We start from the raw sequence: 26,226 nt of genomic DNA, 5'->3' as shown, positions 1-26,226 counted from the left end.
TGACCCGGATCTGGGCTGTACCTTCCAAATATCTGGACCTGACTTGCACTACCTTACTTTGACTTTTCTATTTTCTAATTATGATTTATAATTTAATTTTTTATTATATTTACTTCGATTTGTACTTCAGGGAGCGCGAAGCACAGAATCAAATATCGCTGTGATGATTGCTCTAGTATCAATTGTTTGGTGACAATAAAGTAAAGACATCATCAGTGCAGATTTGTTGAAATTGTATCATATCTTATTGATCCATTGTATTCTCTTATGGAATAGTAACAAGAAGGGAATTAATCAGTGCTTCATTTGTTACACTGAGGACTTAAGACTAAAATTGGTAACATACTCCTAAACAGACATGTAGAAGAGGAAAAAGTACAGGTTGTTAAATGAATAGTAGTAACAAAGGTAGGTAATGTATTTAAAAGGCAGCTGGTGATTGTCAACATTAATTTTTGACAATAGAATAGTATAGGGCACTACAGCACAGAGAAACAGGCTCTTTGGCCCATCTGATTTATGCCAGCCTGCTCTTCTGCTTAGTCCCATCTACCTGCCCTGCATAGTTTTCTCATCCATATACCTATCCAAATATCTCTTTAAGTATTATGATTGAATTCACATCTACTACTTCTGCTGGCAGCTCATTTCCAGCTCACACCACCTTCTGAATGGAGAAGCTCACCCTCAGATTTTGCATGAATATTTTACTGTTCATCCTAAAATTATGAATTCCAGTTCAAGTCTCACCCAAATTGAGGGAGAAAAGCCCGCAAACATTCATATTCCTATCTATATCCTTCATAATTTTGTGTACCTCTATAAGATCTCCCCTCATTCTCCTTTGCTCCCGGGAATAACATCCTAACCTGTTCAGTCTTTCCCTTTAACTCAACTCTTTGAGTCTCAGCAACATTGTGTAAATTTACTCTGTACGTTTTCAAAAATATTGGTATCTTTCCTGTAGGTAGGTGAGCAGAACTGCACACGTTCATTTAGGTGAACAGGATAACTTCTGGGAAAGATTTAGAAAGCAAAACTAAAATAGAGTAGTTCTTTTGAAGAGCTGATATTTGAACTACATATAAAAGTCTTTGAAGGTTTCCATTTACCATTTCCCACAGTATTCATGTGCAATTTCAAAAGTATATAGTAGTGATGTACTAAAATCACTCTGGTCTGATTCTCACCATGCATCCTAACATGTTTGCTTTCAAAGTTACTTACTTCACTGAAAACAATGTGTTGATTCCCATACCTAAATCACTACTAGTTTCCTTGTGCTAATTCGGAATCTTTCATTGTTTACCTTTTCATTCTTCCTTCGAGTAGGTATTATTTTGCATTTGCCTGTATTGAGTTTGAGGTTTGACATTTATTTAGAGATACAGCTCAGTAGCAGGCCCTTCCAATACAAGGAGCCACTGCCACCCAATTATACCCATGTGACTAATTAATCTACCAAGTCATATGTCTTTGGAATGTGGCAGGAAACTGGAGCACTTGGAGAAAATGCACATGATGGGAGAATGGACAAACTCCCTATAGACAGCGGTGGGAGTTGAACCCAGGTCACTGGTGCTGTAAAGATGTATGCTAACCGCTGTGCTGCCGTGCCCCCAGTACCAATTTACCTGCCAATTTATATTGCCAATCTGCAACTCACTCTCCATTCCATATTTTTTCCCACACCTCAGGTCACTTATGTAAGTATAAATCCAGATACTTCGATAGCTGCAGTTGAAATACTTGTCACTGTCTTGAATGAGAAGTCATGCTTTACCGCTTTTTCTCATTTTCTTACTTAATCCAAATTAATAACTCAATCTCATATTTTCCCTTTGATATTCCTGGTTATTAGTTGAATTTAAAGTTCTTAAGGTGGAACAAGTCATATACCTTCTGGAACCTTAAAACCATAATAAAGGATTTTCCATTTCTTCAAATTTAAGATTCAATGTACATTAATTATCAAAATATATATGCAGTATACAACCCTGAAGTTTGTCTTCCCCACAGTCACAAAACAAAAAACCATAGAACCAACCTGTTCAAAGAAAAATATCAAATATCAAACACCCTCCCCCCAGCGCAAATGGCAACAAAAAAAAGTGAAAACACAGAATATCAAACACAAAATCAAAAGACACAGTTTAGTGCAAAGTTCTTTAGTATTGTGGTTTTATCAAGCTGGAATCTTCCTTCTGTGTAATGCTGATTGTTCAATTATGTTAATTAAAGGAAATTTTTGCATTATTTTGCCTAATATTTACATTTGCCTTATTATTTTAATTTGATTTATTTCTCTTTTAAAATTTGCAAACTTTTTGCAGTTACCGTGATTTTATGTTCTCTGCATTAATAATTTAGGAATTTTAGCACCAGATGCTCCAGTGAATGACTTGAGATACAAATTTTGTGGGAATGTGGTTTAAAAACTTAAGGGAGTGTTTAAGGAAGGAAATTTTGCCATTCTTCAATGGTTTCAAACTTTTTGTAACCCCAGGCCCATCAATAATTTGACTCTGTGCTGGTTGAGCAAACCATTTTGGACTCGACCATTTAGGTTGAGTCAGTAAACATAAACTTGCCAATGGATCGCACATCTTAAGACCAAATAAATTAAGAAGTGCAACAAAAAAATGTTTGCATTCCCATTTTATGTTATTTCAATTGAAGTCCTGTGGTCAAACAGTTTTCATATTTACCAGAAACTTCATTCTTCATTTTGTTATAATTTAGTTGCCATCTTTTGCAAATGAACAGTGTTAGCCAAAAAGCAATAATAATTATTTGTAAAGTGATGGGATTTAACTTGCCCCGGATTGCCTGCCATCTCTTCATGCTTTATTCTTTCTACTCAGCAGCTTGGTTGCCATGCTGAAGGCTGATATCCGCACTGAAAATTTAATTACATAATATATTTATCAGTCAACTTTAGAGCAGTGTGCCAAAAGTCAGTTGTGGAAATTTTAGAGTATTTCACCCCACGTGTTTATTGTTGTGCTTGCAGTTTCTCCTAGCTCTTTCACTTAGCCATCAGCTCATTCTATAATACCGGCATTCCATTCTAGTTATTCTCCTTGAGCCAAAGAAACTTGCTTTATATCTAAGTATGCTGGTTCCCATCATAACCTGCTTTTTTTTGTCCCCGATCTTGTCCTTTGTAATATTTTAGCTTGCTTTTATTCAGATACAAATTCTTTTATCATTAAATTTGAATTGCATTCATGAAGCTTACAGATGTAAACACCATTGAAACTTTCAATACAACTTTTGTTGGTTTAGTTCCCAGGACATCTTCAGTAAAGGTTCTATAAACTATTCACATATATGGTCACAGACAATGTTGAAAACACGAAGATGCCAAAAAACTTGTGAAAATGCTTCATGTTGAAATTTGTTCTTGCAAATATATCATTGATCTGTATATAATTTCAAAATATTTTTTCTAGGTTGTATTTTCATCCAGTGAAGACCTAGATATTTCAGAACAGCAGACAAGTTTAATTTCCACAACTGAAGATCCAATAAGAGAGGAGGAAGTGCCAGTCGAGGATGCTAATAGTGAACAACAATTTGGAGTGTTGAAGGATTTTGATTTCTTGGATGTTGAATTGGAAGATGCAGAGGTAAGAAACTATTGCAAACTAAAATTGTGTAATGTTTTCAAGTTAACTATTATGAAAGAAAAATTTCATCTAAGTAAACAGTGGAATGTCATGTACATCAGTAAATAACAGCATTGGAAAACTTGGGCTTGTGAGCGCATTAAGGAGAGAGATCTAGATAAGATGTAGTGTCTCTGAAACATCTCTGGGAATAAGCATCTTAAGGTAGACATAACTTTGCCTCCTATCCTTAGATCACCAATCAACTCTATGAGTGACAGCCATGGCCACAACAATGTCTCGAGTTTTAGCAATTTTTACGGAATTGGAACCTAAAAACTGGAGTTTTATAATCCAGCTTTTGAGCACATAATCATCATATTGCTGATGAGGCTATACAAAAATATTCATTTGGCTAATGAAAATAATAAAAGGAAGTGAAATCTGTTTCACCTATTTGATAATTCATCAACATAACCATGCTGATTGAAAGATTTTAGATTTTATGTTATAGGAGAAGGATTTGGGTGCAAAAACTTTGTAACACAATCTGTATTTTAAGTAACAGACTATTACTCAGAAGTACATAGATCCACTGTGAAATATGGTACTTAATTTATAGCTCCATGTAAGCTGAAAAGGGAGGGGAAGAATCCTATTTATCTGTGCTAGCTCCTAAACGTATTCCTGCGCATTCTCTTTTGAATACTAAACTAGTTTATATTCAAAATAACTGGCTCAATTTTGGAGATTCACTAGGTGTGACAGTTAATATCCTTTGAAATAATTAGTGAAAAAATGTCTGAAGATAAGTTGGCCTAACTTGAATGCTAAGATGCAAAAGAAAAGTTGCATTCATCAAAAATGAAGTTTATGGACAGAATAAGTAACCTTGCTATTTAGTTTGCTGGTACCAGTAGCTTTTTCAGCAACACTATAACAATAGCTATTAAATTCAAGCATATACATGGTGAGTGTTAATATGTTGTTACTGATACTTAAATGTTAGCTAATTAGATATATTTGCCAGGAATATGCAAAGAAGTTTATGGATAACTTCTCAATATTTTTAAATGAACAACTTGGGCATTTTCTGAATTAAATTTTTGATTTTGATCTTTTTCTTAAAAAGATCTTAAAAATGATTTGTGGAGAAGACTGAAGAAAAAAAAGTTAGAAAAATTATTGGTGATACAGGCAATATTGTTTGAGAATTAATCTGGTGCTGAAGTCTTACTGACAGCACTTAACCAGGAGCAGGTGAAGTGTAATGTTATCCAAAAACAAATTAGATCAACAGAGTATGAAAGCAAATCTTGTCAGATATAAAGCCTCAACAGGTATTTTGGTGTAAATACTGTTAGTAGCTAACTATGAATCAGTAACTGTTTCCAATCTTCTCAAAATCTATTTGGTAGTTTATAAAAGTACTTCTTAATTATGTTGCAATATATCTGCAACATCTAATGGTCAATCAGTAAAATATACAGTTGTTTAAATTGGGGGAAAATGGGTGAAGTAACCAAGGGTAAACCCCTTTAATTAACAGGTGTTTTTTTACCTGAGATATCACATCCTAAGTACACTGTCTGTTAATTTCAATGTAATTTTGTTTGTTGAGATTAAGGCAACCTCCTGTTTCTCACATCGTGCCAAATATTTCTCTTTTCTTACTTTTTAATGCTGGTCATCTCTTTTCTTCATTGCTAACCAGGAGCTGCAGGTAAGTTGCAGCCTGGTGCAGTGTTTTGTAAAGTTACTGTCTTGTGTGTGATAAATGTTGAATGTTCACAGTAAAGTATTAGTGCTTGGGGCCTTACTGTTCTGTTTAAATACGTGTGCACATTTTGGCTATTTGTAGGATATGCCTTTGCATCATTGTAACAAGATAAAACTTAAAAGCAATTCATTGGAAGTATTTTCTAACAAAATATTATGAATATTTTTTATTATATTTTAATTTTATAAATACATCAGTATTTACATATTTAAAGAACTGTTGTAGGTGATAATAAGCTGTGTGCTATTTTGATTATATGTTCAGTTCTTTGTATACTATCACTTGTGGGTATTTTGGTAAATCATTAAGGAGTAGCAGCTGTGCAGTGTGTTTTGGGGATAAGCTGTTTACAGAACAACACCTCTAATATAGTATAGCACTGGCAATGTTTAAAATGGTCATATAAAAATTAACTTTATGAACATTCCTTCTCTTAAAAATATATTGAGAAATAAATCTATTGCAGGGTGAAAGCATGGACAATTTTAACTGGGGTGTGCGGAGACGCTCCTTGGAAAGCATTGAGAAGGGAGATACACCATCGCTCCAAGATTTCCATACTTCAGGAAGTACACCCAGTTTAAATTTAACCAATCAGGAGGACACTGATGAGTCATCCGAGGAGGAGGTATTGACTGTTAGTCAAATATTAACCCGCACACAAATGGTAAGTCACTTTTTTGTTAATTACAAAATAGTATCTATTTGTACTTTTGTGATGTGATCTACTTATAAATTATTGATTTAAATTCAAAATAATATCATAGAATTCATAGAAAATATTTGGGACATGAGATCATTTGAATCATAAAGCCTATGCCAGTTGTTTTAAAAAAATTCCCAATAATTTCTTCTACCATTTGGCACCCAGCCTTGAACACGTGAACACAAAAATACTCATTGATTGCCCTCTGGCATTTTTGACATAGCAAACTTTGAATCAGTTTGCTTTTTCTGCCTTGGATTCCATGGGCTGCACTGTCAAAAGTCACTATCCTCTTCAATCCTCTTTGGCAGCATGACATCTAAGACTTCGACAAACTTCTATAAATTAATGTTGGAGAGTGTTTTGACAGGCCTGGTGTGGAAACACTAATGCCTTCGAACAGAAAGTCCAACAAAAGTAGTAAATATGACCCAGCTAGTCTCTATCAGAAAGCTTAAGCTGGGGAGGAAGTTTGACTTTCAGCAGGACAATGACCCAAAGAACACTGCTAGAGCAACCATGGAGTGGCTTCAAATGAAGAAAATTGATGTCCTTGAGGGGCCCAGTCAGAATTCTGACTTTAACCCAATCAAACATCTCTGGAAAGATCTCAAGATTGGTGTCTGCCACCGCTCTGCAACTAACCTGGCATAGCTTGAGCAGGTTTGCAAGGAGGAATAGACAAATATTACTCCATCACATTGTGCTAAACTTAGAGAGACTTGTCCAAAAAGTCTACTGGATGTAATAGCTGCGAGAGATGATTCAACTAAGTACTGAGCAAAGGTGAATGAATACCTTTGAACTGATGATATTTAAATTTTTTGTTTCCCTTTTCTGAGCTCTACTGTGTAAAAAGAGCATGTGATTCACAAATAAAAATTCTCAGTTAAATTGATTGAAATCCATGTTTTGAGAGAAAATTAACTATTTCATTATCCATAATAAAAGATTAGAAAGAATCTCTTAAAAATTTGAGTCAGGTCTTTCAGGTATTATGTTAGAAACATTTCTCTTGAAGGATGGTGGACATTTGGAACATTTCCTCAAATGGTAATTACCGGTAATGCTCATACAGTTTATTTAAATCTGTGATTTTTGTTTGTTAATTTCATATTATGTTAAACCATCAAGCAATTTTTAAAAAATGTTGTTCACTGGTTTAATCGCACCTTTAATTAAAATATCTGTATTCTTGAACAGTTCATTGGAAAATGCCTTGCCTTAATAACTATAACATTTGCTTTATATATTTCTACAACTTGCTCCGGCCCTATACCTATTCTTTTTGTGTTCCCTCAGTTTTTGGTTCCTATGCATTACTGGTTTCCTTTTTCACCCACTTGCAGTCCTCACCCACCAGAAGTGATAAGATGGCATATTATAATATTGCTTAGGTAAATTTATGCAATGTTATTTTTGAATGACAATTTGAAGAAAAGAGGGTTGCAGTACCCAGTGGAAAACAGAACTAGAAAGGGTTTCCACCTGTCTCCTTTGACTCTTGTCACCCATTATTTTAAATTTGCATTACGGACAAGTACATTTCTGCACTGAGAATAACATATCGAAGTTAAATAAGGAAATATTGTTAAATAAATCTGATAAAGCATTTTTTCTCCCTGTCCTTTACTGATGATTACTAAAACAGCTCCTGAAAGCTTTAGGAAATTAGTGTTCTTATTCCTTCCTCGGGTTTGGGCAGTAGCTGAATCTGTTTGAGAAGTTAAGAACATATTGGAGAGGCTGGCTGCTAAATAATTTATTTTGTACTCCACCAGTTGTACTTATTTCATTTTATTGGGACATTTAGATGTTTATTTAGCTATTCTGTTTAGATGTAGTCAGAATTCTATGTTAAAATTCATGGAACGAATATCTGAGGTTTACAGAATGTGGAAAATTTGGCTTTTTATACACATGATTGCCCATGGGTCACAGTGAGCATTTTGGATATTGAGAACAGATTGTTTCAAAGGAGTTTAAAATATCTAACATCATGCATTATCCAAGTATTTGGCATATTCTTTGTTTTGCTGTTCACTGTGCCAATTATTTTTTTTTAAATTTCTAGCTGTAGTTAACTGTGGTTTTATTTATATTGTTTTATTCTTACAAAAATTCTTCCATTTTCCTTTAGCTAAACTGTGATTCAACAACATGTGATACTGAACCAAATCATGTCGATTCCCTGTTGCAACCAAGAGACGCAGCAGCCAGTGTGGTGTCTGAAGAAGCACCACTGCCTAGAGCTGAGACCCCAAATTTAGAGACTCTTCTTCCAGATAGCGCTAACAACCAGCTGCCTGAGGTGGGAAACAATATGGGTAGAAATAGGGTTTGGTGCATGGCTGATTTAGGAACTTTCTAATGCTGTACATTTCTGCACTGAAAGTTGATCTGAAACTGCAGACTCCAATCTACTGAAGTTTCAATATTTTTAATGTAACAGTTTTTAAACGAAATGTGTGTCATAAAGTAATTAAACATCAGAATTATCAGTACAGGTTAAACTATGCCTTTAAAGTTAATTCATCTTCAGTACTTATGCTGAAGTAAAAGAGAAGCCTGCAGTTTCTTGTAATTAATCCAATGGTCATCAAGGTGATGGTGTTTTTTTTTTGTAAGCAACTAATTCTTCTAAAAATATATATTAAATAATTGCTTAGTTGTATTAAGCTTTCCTTGGCTTTGCTTTATGCTGAATGATTGGTGTTGAGATTGTGGGTACTGGCCTCAGGCTTGCTGTGTTAGCACATCATTTATAACATCTGTCCTTAAAATGCCTGTGTAAAGACCTGTGGAATAAAGCTGGGGCTAACTCTTGATTTGTAAGTATTAACATTACTTTAATATTATGGTTAGAATTTAATACAATTTCTATAGCAACTTTTTGTTAAAGGGTGAATATTGTATGTAAAGCTCCAGTCAAATGTATTGCTGTTAAGCATTTGGCTAAAGTTACTGCTCACTGCTACTGCTCGCTGCTACTGCTCACCACCACTCTGCAGCTCTGGTTCTCTCAAGCTCCCCGTCACCACTTAGGTTCTCAGAGGCTTCATTTCCTGTCTCCTATCTTCCCTGGACACCACAATCCTTCTCCCTCTGATCCCAGCTCTATTCCCTGCCTGGTCTTCACCATTCCCTCTGACCTTCCCCTTGTGAGGCAGACATTCTGTCCTCAGCAAGGGCCACATCTTTGTCCCTCTTCATCTGAACCTCAGTTAGTTCTGTGCCCACCAGGGTGCCAAGCTCTTCTGTCACTTCCATCTTCAAGCCCACTTCTTTGTCAAGAATTCCTCACACTAATGATCCTTCTCCCATCTCCAACCCTCCTCTTCTTGGACACCCCATTCTGAATCTCTGCCTTCTCTGGATCTTTTCATCTTGAATTACCAACAAGACGTCAACCGACTCAATTTCAGTGCTCCCTGAAGCTTACACTCTGAGTGCACACTGCTGTCCATACTCTCTGCTTCAATCCTAACCTTAGCATCAAATCCACATAGACAATTCCCTGGTGCTGACCACCTCATTTTCACCGTGGATATCCAGTCCCTATACACTTCTATCCCCCATCAAGAAGACCTTAAAACTCTCCACTTCTTTCTCGACAAAAGACCCTATACCACCTTCCTCCTCCATCTGGCAGAACTGGTCCTCACCCTCAACAATTTCTCATTTAGTTCCTCCCACTTTCTCCAAATTCATCGGGTAGTCATGGGCACCCGCATGGGACCCACTGTGCCTGCCTTTTTGTTTACCACGTGGAACAGTCTATGTTCCAGACCTTCCCTGGTAATGCTCCAGCTCTTTCTGTGCTACATTGCCAACTGCATCACTGCTGCTTCATGCTGAGCTCATGAATTTTATCAACTCTGCCTCCTGCCCTTAAATTCACTTGAACCATTTCTGAAATCTCTCTCCCCTTTCTCGATTTCTCTGTTTTCATCTCTGGAGACAAACTATCTATCAACATCTTTCATGAACCTGTTCATTCCCACAGCTATCTCGATTATACCATTTCCCACCCTGTCTTCTATTCTCTTATCTCAGTTCCTTCGTCTCCGCTGCATCTGTTCCCAGGATGTGTCTTTCAGTTCCAGGACATCAGAGATGTTCTTCTTCAAAGACTGGGGTTTCCCTTCCTCCACCACTGATGCTGCGTTCACCCACATCTCCTCCATTTCCTGCACATCTGCTCTCAACCACATCTTCCGACCACCTTAACAGGCATAGAGTTCCACTTGTCCTCACGTGCTACCCAGTGAGCCTTCGCAGCCCACACATCATTCTCTGCAACCTCAGCCATAATAAAGTGGAATCCTACCACCAAACACATTTTTACTTCCCTCCCCCTCCCCCCAACTCTCTGCTTTCCACAGGGATTGCTCCTTCAGTGATTCCCTTGTCCATTTGACCCTCTCCATTAATCTCCCTCCTGTCACTTATTCCTGCATGCAGCAGAAGTGCTACAGCTGCCCATTCATCTCTACTCACTCCTCCTTTGTGGGCCCCAAACAGTCTTTACAGGTGAAGCAGCACTTCACCTGCAAATCTTTTGATGTCATCTACTGCATCCAGTGCTCCCGACGTGGTCTCCTCTACGTTGGTGATGGCTGATGTAATTTTGGGGACCACTTTGTCGAGCTCCATCTGGCAAAAGTGGAACTTCCCAATGGTCAACCATTTTAATTCCTATCCCCATTACCTTCTGACATGTTGGTCTGAGGCCACTGTCAGGGTGGAGGAGCAATACCTCACATTCCGTCTAGGTAGACTTCAACCTGATGGTATGAATGTTGATTTCTCCTTCTGGTAATTTGTTTTTCTGTTTTTCTTCTCCCCTTCCCCCTCCCCCTCCTTCTGTTCTGCACTCTGACTTCTTACCTCTTCTCTTCACTTGCCTATTACTGCCCACTGGTGTCCCTCTTTCTTCTTTCTCCCATGGTCCACTCTCTTCTCCTATCAGGTTCCTCCTTCATCATTACATTACCTTATGGTTTCACCTATTTTACCTGGCTTCGCCTATCCCCTTCTAGCTTGTCCTCCTTCCCCTCATCACACCTTTGACTTCTCCCTTCCTTTCCAGTCCTGATGAACGGTCTTGGCCCAAAATGTTGATTGTTTGTTCATTTCCATGGATGTTGTCTGACCTGCTGAGGTCTTCCAGCATTATGTTGCTGTGCATTTCCGGCATCTGCAAAACCTCTGTTTTTGAATTCCTTTTTTTAAAAAGGAAATGGATTTGCATGATCAAAGTTGGGTATTGAAGTGAGGATAGTTGTTTCTGATCTTTACACTTCCTAACACATAAGCATTAAACACAGGCCTAACAAATTGAAGGTGAGATTGTATCACAGTCCTGAGAAGGCTGACCTGGATGGAAATGCAAGAAGATAACGCTGGGAAATGCAAATCTATTTCTGGCTACTGTCTTTGTCTTTAAGTTCAGTACTTAGCCTTTCTGATTTTTGAATTTAGCTGCATATTTGATTATAAAAATTGCATAACTGGTATATTAAGACAGATGTTTTGCCATAAGTTCCAGTTACATCATGTAATCATTATAGAGCCATAGAGAGAAAAAGTCATGGAAATGTGTCCTTCATTCTATAAAGTCCACACTTGCCATTGGCCACCCATTTACAATAACCCATTACTAATACCATTTTTTATGTAAATCCAAAATGAAAGAAAGATTGGTACATGCAAAAATAAAATTCTTCATTATTAAAAAAAAATCCTAATTCAAGTATAATATTTCATATTTCCTGCGATCACATGCCACTGATAATAAACCTGATTCTAATTCTTTGACTAAAAATGACGACTGAACCGTTTCCCATATCAACCTGGTCCCAAAGTCCTGTCAGAAAAACAAAGTATAAGGCAGTAATAATAAGGATTTCATTTGATTTCTGTCTTGAGGGCCAATGGGTGAACAGTGACATTGGAGTGATCTCTCCAGGGCACAAGCCTGGGTGGAAGGTATAGAGATCCTGGGATGCCCAGTCATCAAGATCCCCTTCTTGACCTCACTGGTGTAGTCCAAAGGAAAGCAAAGCAATATGTTTCACACTAGCTTGGCTTCAAAAGCTGCCGAAAGGATGTTCAGTGACGTCTATCCGTCTTGGGGACTCCAGTCCAGATTTTCTTTCTGAGTCTCTCCCACGGCTGCCCAGAAGACAGTGGGGTTGTTCACCCATGTGGTAGGGCTCTAGTTCACAAGCACCAGGGCACGTTTGCACACTGGTGGGCCTGCATGCTATGAGTGCAGAGGCAAGACCTTCCCGTCCTCTGAACTCCTTTCAGCCTCAGGCTGAGAAGGCTAGAGTTTCCATGTGTTGCCAGCAAAGAGGCACTACATGAGGCTTGCTGTTGTACTGGTTATGTACTGGCATGGAGAGACTTAAACATCATCTCTCCTTTTCGCAAGACAGCTAGCCAGCAGTCAAAGCTGAAAGTGAAAGCAACAAGCAACACCCACTACACTCCCACACTAGACACATCACAACAACCATTTGACACACATTTACCCAGCAATAATTGAGACAATACAAGGTTGTGTAAGGTGCAAAACTCTTAGTCCAATTGAGAGGATATTTAGCTAGCAGGTCTAACAAGAGAGTGGGTGGCATGGGACAACGACTTAGGAAATGATGGAAGTTGGAGTAGTAGAACATTTTTGATGTAGCAAACTGAATTCAATTTGATTTAGCATTATTATGGAAAAGTAAAAATAAACCAAATTCATAAAGTTTTTGTAAGCAGGAACTAATTCAATTTTACTTGGCTGAGAAAGGATTCAGCAAAGTAGACTGACATCTCCTTAGTGAGAGGAGGGATGGGGAGGATGGAAGTACAGACGTGGGTGATTTAAACCAGATATGTTCCTGAAAGTGTTAATGGAAGTAGAAATCTTTTCCCCACACAAATGCATCTGGATGATCACTGAAATCTACAAGGCTACAGACCAAGAGCAGGGACTGGGATTAACCAAAGTTGATCCAATTGGCGGAATGGACATCTTTAACCAAATGTTCTGCTTCCTATGCCATGAATTTTTCTGATTCTAGGGACTGTCTTTAGCCATGTTACTTTTTCTGGAGTATATCTCTTCAGGAACTTACTAATGATTATCGGTATCACCAAGGTCCCCCTATCCAGATTAGAGGATTTTTTCCCCCGTCTAGCCTATAAGAAAGAAAATACCTGCAACATCAGTATTTTTGTTGATTACTGTCAATTGGCTTCCATTTGATTTTGCAAAACATGGGCCAAGCAGTAAAAGTGTTGCCTAAATTTAGAAAGGAAGATTGTATGCTGCTTTTTGCTAAAACCTAACCTAAATCTTTTCAAGCAGCTGTTAAAATATTTTAAAATGTACATTCTGAAAATATTACCAACTGTTGACATGAAAGCAGCCCATCAATATCTATTGCTGTATTTTTATTTCTGCGTTTTGATTACAGGATGTCACTGTGGCTGTGAAGGATGAACTGGCCAACAGTGTTAATGAAGACACAGGTTCAGACATCAACCTTGAATCCCAGAGGTTTCAGGAGTTACTTGCTCCAGGGAGTTCACCAGAGTCCATCTGTGAAGAGGATGTCACGCTTGCTCTTAAAGAGCTAGATGAAAGATGTGAAGAGGAGGAGGCAGATCTTTCAGGACATTCAAGGTAGCTAGATCCATATTATCCATTTAAGGAAACTAGAAAGAAAATAGTCCCCTCAGAGACCAAAGGGGATGCCTTTGTTTAGAGCCACTGGAGATGGACAAGGTCCATAATGAATATTTCTCCTTTTTACCATGGAGAAAGACATGAAGACTTTAGAACAAGGAAAAGTAAATGGGGAGCTTCTGGGAATCATCTGTTTTATAGTAGAGGAGGTCCTGGATATCTTAAAAGGTGAGAAAGTACATGTTTCCAGGGCCTGCTCCTGAGACTTATATGGATTTCCATAAAGCCTTTGATTAGGTGCACAATGAAGACTGCTCTGCAAGGTTAGATTGTATGGAATCCAGGGAAGCCAGCTAATTGGATGCATAATTGACTTGATGGTAGAAGATTGTTTCTTGGACTGGAAGCCTGTGACTGATGGTGTACCTCAAGGCTTGGGACTAGTGACTTATCTCAAGACTAATTGCTGGTCCCATTGTTGTATGTCATCTATATCAAAAATTTGGCTAGTAATTCACACACACAAAATGCTGGAGGAATTCAGCAGGTCGGTCAGCATCTCTGGAAATGAATAAACAGTCGGCATTTCAGGCTGAGACCCTTCATCGGGATTGGAGAGGAATTAAAATGGTTAACCACTGGGAAATTCCACTTTTAGTAAATGGAGCAGGGGTGCTTAACAAAGCAGTCCCTCAATTTACGTTGAGTCTCACCAATGTAGAGCAGACTGCATCAGGAGCACTAGATACAGTAGACAACCCCCAACAGATTGAAGGTGAAATGTTATGTCACCTGAACATAATATTTCGAGCCCTGAATAGAGGTGAAGATGGAGGTCAATGGGAAGGTGTAGCATTTCTGGTGCTTGTGCCAGGAGGGAGATTGATGGGGAAAGACGAATGCACCAATGAAAAAGTTGGGGAGCATTAGCAGGGAAGGCTTGGAACATGAACTCTTCCATATAGCCAACAAAAAGGCCATGCGAATGCTCATGGCTATCCCTTGAGTTTGGAGAAAGTGGGAGGAGCCAAAGGAGAAATTATTGAGGATGAGGACCAGTTCTGCCAGAAGGGGTGTAGTAATGGTGGTGGAAGGAACTGTTTGGGTCTTTTGTCACAAAGTTTCATCTTTTTTTTATCCCTCCACCTACCTTTTCATTCTGGCATCTTCCCCCTTCTTTTCCAGACCTGATGAAGGGTCTTGGCCCGAAACATAGACAGTTTATTCATTTCTGTAGATGCTGTCTGACCTGCTGAGTTTCTCCAGAAATTTGTGTGTGTTGCTCTGGATTTCCAGCATTTGCAGAATCTCTTGTGTTTATGGTTAGTAAATTTGCAAATGACTCTAAAATAGGTGGTATTGTAAAAAATAAAGGAGGTTATCACAAAAGTCTCGGGGGGGATCTTAACTGGCTAGTAAGTGGGGAATGACAAATGGAGTTTAATCCAGTTAAGTATGAGGTATTCATTTTGTGGTCAAATCTAGGTAAGACTTTCATAGTGAACAGTAGGACCTTAGAGAGTGTTGTAGAACAGAAGGACATGGGATTACAGTTACATAATTCATTGAAAATGGAGTCACAGATTAAGAGGAAAATAAAAGCTTTTGGCACACTGTCAGGGCATTATAGAAGTAGGGAGGTCATACTACAGTTGTGCAGGACATTGGTGAGACCACACGTGAAGTACTATGTTAATTTTTGGTTGCCCTGCTATAGGAAAGATGGTATCAAACTGGAAAGAGAGCAGAAAAGGACTGCATTATAGGGAGATGTTGGACAGACTAGCCTTTATTCCTTAGAGTGTAGGAAATTGAGGTGTGATCTTATAGAGGTGTATAAAACCTTGGCACGCATAAATAGAGTGAATACAATTTGTCTTTTTCCCAAAGTTGGGGTATCAAGAACTGAAGGGTATAGGTTTAAGGTGAGATGGGAAAGATTTAAGAGGGACTTGAGTGGCAACTTTTTTTACACTAAGCGTGGTAACCATGTAGAATCAGCAACCAGAGGAAACCGTTGAGGCAGGTGCAATAACAACTTTTGTTGGACAGGTTGGACAAGTACATGGATTGGAAAAGTTTAGTAAATTATGGACCAAAAACTAGCAACTGGAACTAGCTTGAATGTGGCATCTTGATTGGTATGGATCAGTTTGGCTGAAGGACATGCTCGCATGCTATATAGATCTATATATTTTATTAGAATTATAAAAAGCTAGAAAAAATGCATGTTTTAAGTTACTGGGATGGGAGAAAGAAAAGATAGGGAGGGGACCAAGAAACATTAAATGATGTAAATATCAGTGTTGCTGGTTGAGAGAGAGTTGAGGCTTCATTAATTAATTAATGACTGGATGTAAATATAATCATGATTGAGCACAAGGAGGAGATGAAAGCAAACCATTATGTGCATGAAATAAGAGATTATTGGAAAATGATTAGCAGGTCAGGTAAAATCAGCAGAGTGAGGAAAAACTGAGTTAATATTGCAGGATGTTGGACTTGCCAATTCTGATACCAGCTGGAAAAAAGCTGGTTATCAAAAATCTGTTTGGCACTATCCTACCAGATACTGATTCTTATTGAAAAAGGAAAAGCGACAATCCCTGCCTGAGCGGAAAGCTCTGAAGAACGAGCTTGTGAAAACAAAACTGTAAGGGAAATTCAGCAATGTCATGTCTGAATTAGTGTTAAATGCTGCCAAAGGGCATTGACAAAGAAGCAAAGAACAGATTGTACCTTGTGCCAAGAGAGTACTGCATCATGAGCTACCTATCATGAAAAATCTGAATTCCAAGGGCACTATGAGCAACATGAGTAACAGCAGGGTGGTGAGCAGATCTGCTTGTGGCGTATGAGTTAAGAAAAGATCATTGCTGATTATTGCAAAGTGAACAATCAAGTCATTGGCTGATTATTATTCAAAATTGTGAAATTCACAAGTTGACAAAGTGTTTTCCACATGGCCGTGGTCAGAACCAGATGACAAATTGAGGTGCTCACTGATGTATATTAATATGGGAAGAGAAGGTATTGGCAGAGACCACTGCTTATGACATCGTTTGTCAAGCTAATACTGAGAAATCTAGTACATGGTGCAGCTAATGAAGCTGCTGCCTCACGTCTCCATGAGGATTAGCTAGAATAGTACAACAAGCTAAGGCACCCAGAATTGAATCAGAATTGCATGCAGAGCTTTAACTATATTGCAAGATTAATCACAATCCAAACTGAAAATATATCACAGCCACATGCTTTCAGCATTTCTTCCTAGTGCAAAATGGAGGAGATGAGAGAGTGTCCAAACTATCCTTAATTCATCCTCCATACAATTGGCCCAGAGCATACCTTAAATGGAAGTCATTTTGTAGTGCAGTCAAGAAGATCTGAACATCATCATTACTGTAGACATTGGGGAAGGATGGGTTTTGTGCATTATTTGAAAGTTTACTCCATTAATCAAAACACCATAAGCTGAGAAAATCATTGTAAGTGAAAATAACATGGTCAAGAACTGTATAGGACATGGCCGGAGAAGCATTGAAAGACTTGTCAAAAACAGGAGAAAAATGTCATCATGGGCCCAAGAACACAAAGGTATTTTGGATAGTGAGTAACTGTGTAACAATATAGAGAATAACTAGACTAAATCACAAATCTCAAGCTGCAGACTGTAAATCCAATTTAAATTGATGTTTCTTGTACTATTTCTGATTTGAAAGCAAGATCATTAGAGCTCTTCTCACCATTGAGGACTTCAAAAAGTGTGGAATAATCTCTTCTTGTTTTCTTTTTGTCTAACAATGCTCAGTACTTGGATCCTTGGTTATTGTTGCATATATTATTGATTAAAAAGAGGGATATGATGAAGACATTTGCATGTTGAAGCAAACTGCGTATGATAGAAAAAATGATAGTGTAGTTGGCAGAGGAGGAAAGCATTAAACATCAGGGTATGATAGTCCGGACTGATTGATTGAAAAATAGCAATTGTGCTTTATTCCAGAATAGTGTGAGGTGATGTTTTGGGAAGGTACAACACTGCAAGAAAATGTACAATGATATTGGAAAGTGTGGAGGAGCAGGTTGACCCTGGAGTGTATGTCCACAGATCTTAAATGTAGCAGGACAGGTTGATGAGCGGAACTAAAAGGCAGTATGGAATGCTTTCTTTTATAAATCAGAGTACAGATTAGAAAAACGTGGAGGTTATATGCAATATCTGTTAGGCAAGTGTTTGGCTATTCTGCTTCGGTCACCACATTACAAGAAAAACGGCACTGAAATGAAGAATTTTGAGGATGGCAAAGTGTACCTTTGTGGTGAGATTAGCTGGGCTGGGATTGTCTTATCTTGGAACATTGAATGCCAAGAGAATACTTAACTGATGTACAGAATTACACAAGTCCTGGATAGATGAAATTAGAAGGATGTATTTCCCTTAGTTAAGTAATTGGTTTGTTTCATCAGGTATCGCTTTATCCTTGATATGTCCAAAGCAGACCTGCAGAAATTTATTATAAAACTGATGCATCTGTTAGATGAGAAAGCTTTGCAGTTGTCAAGAGAATCCGTCAAAGCTGTTTAGAAGTCCAGCCGGTTTTGAATGAAACTTGCATGTTTTCAGTGGATTCATGGCCGTGCATTAAATGATCTAATGGGAGTTGGCAATGTCATTGACTTGCAATGTAATCAATCATTGTTATTATCTTGTTCATTTACTTAACCATGACATTTTAAATATATTTTTGTATTAAATACAAAGGATACAGCAGAGGTAGCACTCTGAGTCCAAACACAATATTGTCTATTTTACTGAAAAAATAGGTTATCATAAGATCCTGAGGATCTTCACAAATGTGAAACCAATTAAGTTGATTAAGCATGTAAATTGACATCCTTTGATATATTCAACCTCTTGAAATAGACTGTACTTAAGTTAATTAAAATTACTGTCTAGGACTGTAAAAGGTCTTTTGCCTTTTTTTTATATAGAAGAAAATGTTTTAAGTTTTGCATTCAGCTACCACTGACTACTTATGCAGGTAATATGCCAGGTAATGGACTGTAAAATGTTCAGCAGCACTTCAAATGTTATTATATTTAACATTAACCAAAATGTTGTCTGCACTAAGTAGGAACCATCTCAGATACATTTATTCTGCTTGTTTTGTAAGAATTTTCAGTAAACAGTAAATAGTGTAAACTATGTATAGTTTATGACTTTCTATAGTGAGTAGAATTTGTCAATTTTCCAGATTTCATTGGGAAAAAAAGACACTTCACATTATATTTTATTCTGTGACAACAAACTCTTTAAAAATTGAACCTGATTTGAGAATAATCAGATTGTTTATTTTATCAGTAGTGAAATGATAAAATGATAAAACGTACTACACCGTAGGCTTATTCAGAAAGTCAGAAGGTATGGGATCCAGGGAGGTTTGGCCAGGTGGATTCAGAATTGGCTTGCCTGCAGAAAGCAGAGGGTCATGGTGGAGGGAGTACATTTGGATTGGAGGGTTGTGACTGGTGGTGTCTCACAAGGATCTGTTCTGGGACCTCTACTTTTCGTGAATTTTATTAACGACCTTCATGTGGGGGTAGAAGGGTGGGTTGGCAAGTTTGAAGATGGCACAAAAGTTGGTGGTGGTGTGGATAGTGTTGAGGATTGTCAAAGATTGCAGAGAGATATTGATAGGGTGCAGAAGTGGGCTGAGAAGTGGCAGATGGAGTTCAACCCGGAGAAGTGTGAGGTGGTACACTCTGGAAGGACACACTCCAAGGCAGAGTACAAGATAAATGGCAGGATACTTGGTAGTGTGGAGGAGCAGAGAGATCTGGGGGTACATGTCCTCAGATCCCTGAAAGTTTCCTCACAGATAGATAGATAGAGTAGTTAAGAAAGCTTATGGGGTGTTAGCTTTCATAAGTCAAGGGATAGAGTTTAAGAGTCGTGAGGTAATGATGCAGCTCTATAAAACTCTAGTTAGGCCACACTTGGAGTACTGTGTCCAGTTCTGGTCACCTCACTATGGGAAGGATGTGGAAGCATTGGAAAGGGTACAGAGGAGATTTACCAGGATGCTGCCTGGTTTAGAGTATGCATTATGATCAGAGATTAAGGGAGCTAGGGCTTTACTCTTTGGAGAGGAGGAGGATGAGAGGAGACATGATAGAGGTATACAAGATATTAAGAGGAATAGATAGAGTGGACAGCCAGAGCCTCTTCCCCAGGACACCATTGTTCAATACAAGAGGACATGGCTTTAAGGTAAGGGGAGGGAAGTTCAAGGGGGATATTAGAGGAAGGTTTTTTACTCAGAGTGGTTGGTGCATGGAATGCACTGCCTGAGTCAGTGGTGGAGGCAGATACGCTAGTGGTAATTTAAGAGACTACTAGACAGGTATATGGAGGAATTTAAGGTGGGGGGGCTTATATGGGAGGCAGAGTTTAAGGGTCAGCATGGCATCATGGGTCGAAGGGCCTGTGCTGTGCTATACTGTTCTGTGTTCTATGTTCTAAAAGATTCTTTGTACTAATATTTAATTTCTGATTATAAAAGATTTATGCTGCACTGAACAAAATTTGTTTGGACTTAAATTAAAATGATTTGCCACTCTATTGCTACCTGCGGTGTGCTTCTATGAATGTCAGTACTGTTTCTGCACAAACAAAAAATAGTTGTGCTTTCTGAGAATATTCTTACAAATCTACTATTGTTTTCACTTTTCAAATAATATTTAACAACTAGTAGTCACTACTCCAGTCTTTTAAGAAACTTTTGGATAGGTACATGGAGCTTAGAGTAATAGAGGGCTATGGGTAAGCCTAGTAATTTCTAAGGTAGGGACATGTTCGGCACAACTTTGTGGGCCGAAGGGACTGTATTGTACTGTAGGAAGAAGAAAGAAAGAAAGAAAGATAAGTTCATTGAAAACTTAGGAAAATGCTACAAAAGGAAATCCATATTTCCAAGGTTTCATAAATACGGCTTAACAGCTTGTGATTATCCAAAATTAAGAAATGTATTCCATTTGTATTCGTATTTCTCTTACTCTTAAACTCCTGAATCTCAGTACTGTACTGTTATATTTTAAATTGGTCATGTGGGCAGGTCTGAATAATGGACTACTTTATGACTCATGTCAGTATTATGAAATTGCTAGGTATTGGTCAAGGCTGGATTTAGTTCTTACACATCTTTTTTGGGATAAAGTCTGAGCTCATGTTATGTTTTCAGTTGATCACCGCTTCTAATTAAAATATTCCTCCAGTTTATTTGAAGTAGTTGTCAGGAGTGAAATTAATTTATTAAATTATATTTTAGTTATGTCTTTATTGTTGCTATTTTCTAATGAAACAGTCAAGGTTTTAGGAAAGCATGTTGGCCCACTACTACCCTATTTCAGTTTTAGTGTATATTTTGATGCATTAGGAAATGTTCTTCTTAAACAGCGTATGTTGCACAGTATCACAAAGGGAGGGAGAATTGTTCTTTAGAATTGAAATAATGAAGAAAAAATATTTCTAGAAATGTACTGTTTTTCAGTGCAATAATAAAAAAAATAGTAAGAATGCTTTGGGGGAGTAGCACAAAGCATCAGTGAAAATTTAAATGAGCTATCATCTGAAATAAATGGAGAGTATATCCCTGCCACTTAATTTAATCCCTTTGCCTCTGTTTCTTTTTCAGTCAAGATGAGGGAGACCAGGAAGGATATCCAGAGATTCAAACCTCACCACCACCATCACCCTTTCTGTCTGCTATCTTGTCTGCTTTCCAACCAGTGGCTTATGAGGATGAGGAGGAAGCCTGGCGTTGTCATGTCAACCAGATGCTGTCAGACACAGATGGATCATGTGCTGTGCATACATTTCATGTGTTTTCTAGATTGTTTCAGGTCAGTAGCTTATCAAGTGGTGGTATGGCTTTTTCTTTGAGGAATTAATGGGTACTACCCATTCAGGAAATGTTATTAATGAGGTATCAATGGTATTTGCTTTACTTGTGTATCAGAGTTGTTGAAACAGAATTCAAGTCACTGGAAAGATTCTAATTGAGAATCTTGTAAATAGGTCTTTATTAATGGTAGAATATTATTTATATAAAAACCAGACTTGGTTTTCCTGAAACTATTTCAACAAATTTATTTCAATAAACTGGAACTTCTTGAGCAAATGTACAAGTTAAAAACTGAAGTAAAATGTGCTTTTGAAATACATTTAGAGCTCTCCTTTAAACACTTTTTGAAATATTTACGAATACTGTATTCTTCAGGTTGTTTTTAGGAAAATGCAATTATTTATCGACTCTACGTTTATTCCAATTTATTCATTCTTGGAGTTTGTTTAAGGGAAAAACCGAGGCATTTAGATGTTGTTGTGATGGAAATGAGACAGATTCTTTGGGTCTCAAAGGCAAGAGCTCTGGACACACAGTTTTAATAATAAGTTTATTTACAAGGGGAGAAAAGCTTGGGAACAACACAAGTGGCTACAATATTCACACAAACGTGCTTGGAATAGACAAGCGTGGGAAAAGTCGGGTCAGCAGTACAATACATGGGAAAACGGTGTGGGGATAGAGTACAGATACGCATACAAGCAAGGGAAAATTAACTACGATACCTGCCATCCCTTGACTAGGGCAGGCACGGCTCTCTGCTAAAGGGACAACAATAAATGCTCCCACAACCCTATTCAATGCACATCTTACCACGTGTCTCCAGTGCTGTTCTGCAGTCTTCAGCCTGGAGTGAAGCAAGGTGGTCCCTCGAGGATGGCAAAAAGAGAGCAAGCCAAGCACTTGTAGCACCCTTTATAGGTCAGGGGGTGGAAGGGTCCAACCTAGGTGATTCACTGGGGGGGGGGGGGGAGGCAACGGCTTGGTGCTAAATGGGTTAATCCAATTAAGGTGGCCAATGGTTAAGTGTGCATTGATCATTTGGGAGGGGTGAAATGTTGACTGGCAGGCGGTGTGACTTCCGAGCAGGTTTAGGCAGTGCTGTCACGTGACAGGCACGGCTCTCTGGATATGGATGTATCAGTTCCATCATAGAAATTACTGTTCTCTTAGATTCCTCGTGCTTGTTGGAGATGAGGATGGAAAGTGGGAGATTTAAGGAGATGGCTAGTAATGAAGGCCAACAAAGTAAATTGTTTTCTCTTCAAGATAATCCTTAAGTAGTGAAGGGACTCTGTATTGCATTGCTCAATAGTGTTTGATGAAGTGCAGCCTGAGTCATGATGGCTTCCTAACTAGTTGTCTTTTTGCTTTACTCTACCACAATTTTAATATTAATTTGGAACCAGAACTGATCTATGCCAATGCTAAACATTAATAATGTACATAAACATGGTGATGTGAAAGATTGTTCAGAATGTGCCAAAGAGATAGGGTCAGAAGCGAAGCTGACAACTAGTTGCTTATTTCTACAGAACATACAGAAAAAATTCTGTGCCATAACTCATGATTCCGTCAGTCATTTGGGAGACAGCCTGCAAAGGATAGGGTCAAAATTCAAGAGTTCTTTGGAAGTAATGATGATGTGTTCGGATTGCCCCACTGTCTTTGTGGATGCCGAAACTGTAAGTTTTACCCTATAAAACAATTTGAAACCAGTATAAACTAATTGACATGCTGTGTCACATTTATTCAGAAGGCTTTATTCAAGTATGGTGCATATTTATTGAAGATAATCAGAGATGACTTGCCATTTATATTTTTGTGCTTTCTAGTTAGTCACAATTTACGTTCAAAAGTAAGTACATTTACTTTTCAAATGCGAAGTATTGAAATAATTCATAAAATGCTGTAAGTACTCAGCTGGTCAGCTGTCTTCTGTGAAGAGAGAAGTGCACTCAGTGGCCACTTTATTCAATACACCTGTTTCTCTATCCATGACACAGCTGCATTTGTTCAGTAATTACATTTTTATTTTAAATATTATTTATGTAACTTTTGTTCATTTATTCACAGTTGAAGGACTTGCCTTGGGCTCAAACCATGAAAGACAAAGAATTGCAGAAATAATCACTCTGTTAGAGTTAAATCTAGCAGCTCCACCCATATTTATCAATAAATAAAGCATTGGTTACTTGTAGGAAGATAACAATAGTAACAAGAAAAATTGCCATAGCCCCACACCATGTATTTTAGTAAAAATGGCAATGACTATGTCCAATTTAGCATTAGATATGTTCACAGCAGACAATGGCAAAGGCTGATTGTTCATACAGTCTCTCCAAGTTGTTTACTCTCCTGTCCTTTGGGCCTAACTACATTAAATCACCTGTTTCCTTTCAACTGCTGTAACAAGCAACTCAAAATGAGTGGTCCTTTTGCTCCATGTGTGCATGGAGTGTGGGTGTATGCAAAACCCTGCCAGGTGTGTGATAGAGGCATATACATAAGGGACATCTGAGAAACTCTTAGACATATGGTTGAAAGGAAAATAGAGGGCTATGTAGGAGGGAAGGGTTAGATTGAAGTTGGAGTAGATTAATCGATCACCACAACATCTTGGGTTGTAGGATCTATACTGTACTGCAGTGTTCTGTATTCTATGTTTCATCTTCCTGCAGACTGACCCCAGTAATATCCACCTGTTTTTCAGTTCATTATGACTACAGTATTCAACTTTGCTACACTACTGTCTCTCCTGGATACGATGGTTATACCCTGCATTTTGTATGGGCAGTTTTTGAACCAATTTAAGGTGTACACAATACATCTTTGAATTTACCTATACAGCTGTGAAAAGGTTTTCTTTTTGCTGTTAACCTTCCTGATCATATTATTTTCCATCCTGCTGCCCCCAAGAGTAATTGAAAAAAATCATTGTTACCTCAAGAGCAAATAAATAGCTTATTACTGTGAATGATTATACTTTCTCAAACCTTCATACATCTGGATATTCCAGTTATTTGGTGATTGGGTAATGGTTATAATACTGCTTTTACATTAGAATATGCAAAAAGCCAGGAGACCGCAGAGACTGGGTGAAGACACAATTGCTGCTATTCTCACCCTAGCATCATAACCACAGGCATCTTGATGCTTGTTTTCAGTGAAACTACATCTGATTTCTATTTTTTTCTTGGCAATACTGGAATTTGTTGTAATAAACAAATTAACTTTAAGTGTTTATCCGAGACCAGTGTCACAGTCTTGTGGCAGATATTCATTCCTAACCCTTGCTAAAATTGCTTAGTGCACTACTCCATTGATGGTAGGATAATCTGAATCCATTTCACCACAACAGATCATGATGTTGCATACTAATTTGCATTTCTGTTTTTCCCTCGTATCCACTGGGTACAGACTAAGAAGCAGAGTGTGTTCCTCAGTTTTTGACATGGTTCTGGCACAGAACATCTATTTTATATTATTTAAATACATAAAGTGTAAAAACATTTTGTGTATTTTCTTACAGCTTGTCTCATGTGGATTGTTAGAGATATTAAAGTTTAGTGTGTTAGAGCTACAGGAACATTTGGATACCTACAATGCCAAAAGGGAGGGAGCTGAGCAGGTAAGCTACATTTACTGTATATTTGCACTTTCTTTTGATTTATGTAAGACAGTGTTTATAATCAGAAAATTTCAAACATATGGAATGCAGATTTTAAAAAAACATGATACTTCAGCTTAATCAAGTTCCTTTTCCTCTATTAAACAGTACATACCAGTAGGATTGTGAAGAATTGTCACACTTTCTTTAGAACACCAACTATTAGAAATACAATAGAACTTATTAAATCTCCCACAGCAGAATGCATTATGTTTGTTTATACATTTTACACTGCTTAATTCATGTAAAGGCACATAATCTATTCATTTAGGTAATATCAAATAAACTTTGTTTATTCTATACATCTGGAACAGATCATCTGTTATTTTTAGCGTTAGCTTTTATTTAGACCATCTGTTGTTTAGATTGTTATTGTGATAGTTACAAACTGGAAGATCTCATTTACATTTATATTTTTCTTTGCATATATGGTATAAATTACAGTGTATGGTTCATAATTAGGAATCAATATTTTTGACCTGCTGGGGTGGTTAAAACTTTTTCTGTCAAAACTATACTTACAGCATGGTTGGAGGTTGGTGAGATCAGTAAATTGAAACAAGCAGCCTGAATCTCTCTTGGATGTTTACTTAGAGTAATTTATCCACTTTTGGTTTACAGACTTGCTGACGACTTGGTAGTCTTGGAGAAAAAAACAAAAATGTATACTATCACTATATTAAAGGAGAACTTGACAAGGTTATGTAAATTGATATCTACAGTATTGGGAGTGAATCATGAAGAACAATAATAAAGAAAATTGCAAAGTGCCTGCGGTCATTCTAGCATTACCAGAACAAATGAACCCTTGTTTTCCATATCTCAGAAAGTCTCATTTTCACCCAAAAGGTTCAACAGTGTCACA

At 37.8% G+C, this 26,226-nt stretch overlaps 1 protein-coding gene across 10 annotated transcripts in view; it reads left to right on the top strand.

Annotated features, from left to right (window-relative positions):
* fryl (furry homolog, like) overlaps positions 1-26,226 on the top strand; it is a 346,929-nt gene that overhangs the window by 278,853 nt on the left and 41,850 nt on the right. For 9 of the 10 annotated variants that reach the window (XM_059989161.1, XM_059989159.1, XM_059989158.1 and 6 more), the window contains 7 exons: positions 3,456-3,632; positions 5,858-6,058; positions 8,238-8,408; positions 13,573-13,781; positions 21,482-21,689; positions 23,227-23,376; positions 25,224-25,322. In XM_059989161.1, coding sequence (XP_059845144.1) covers positions 3,456-3,632; positions 5,858-6,058; positions 8,238-8,408; positions 13,573-13,781; positions 21,482-21,689; positions 23,227-23,376; positions 25,224-25,322 — 1,215 coding nt within the window. Of the gene's footprint in view, positions 1-3,455; positions 3,633-5,857; positions 6,059-8,237; positions 8,929-13,572; positions 13,782-21,481; positions 21,690-23,226; positions 23,377-25,223; positions 25,323-26,226 lie in introns of those variants that run through there. The other variant, XR_009515656.1, reaches the window with a different exon arrangement.

This window comes from Hypanus sabinus, chromosome 14 (genome assembly GCF_030144855.1).
Source record: "Hypanus sabinus isolate sHypSab1 chromosome 14, sHypSab1.hap1, whole genome shotgun sequence".
Lineage (NCBI taxonomy): Eukaryota > Metazoa > Chordata > Chondrichthyes > Myliobatiformes > Dasyatidae > Hypanus > Hypanus sabinus.
Note: the sequence above shows the minus strand (reverse complement) of the source record. Positions and strands in the feature narration are given on the sequence as shown.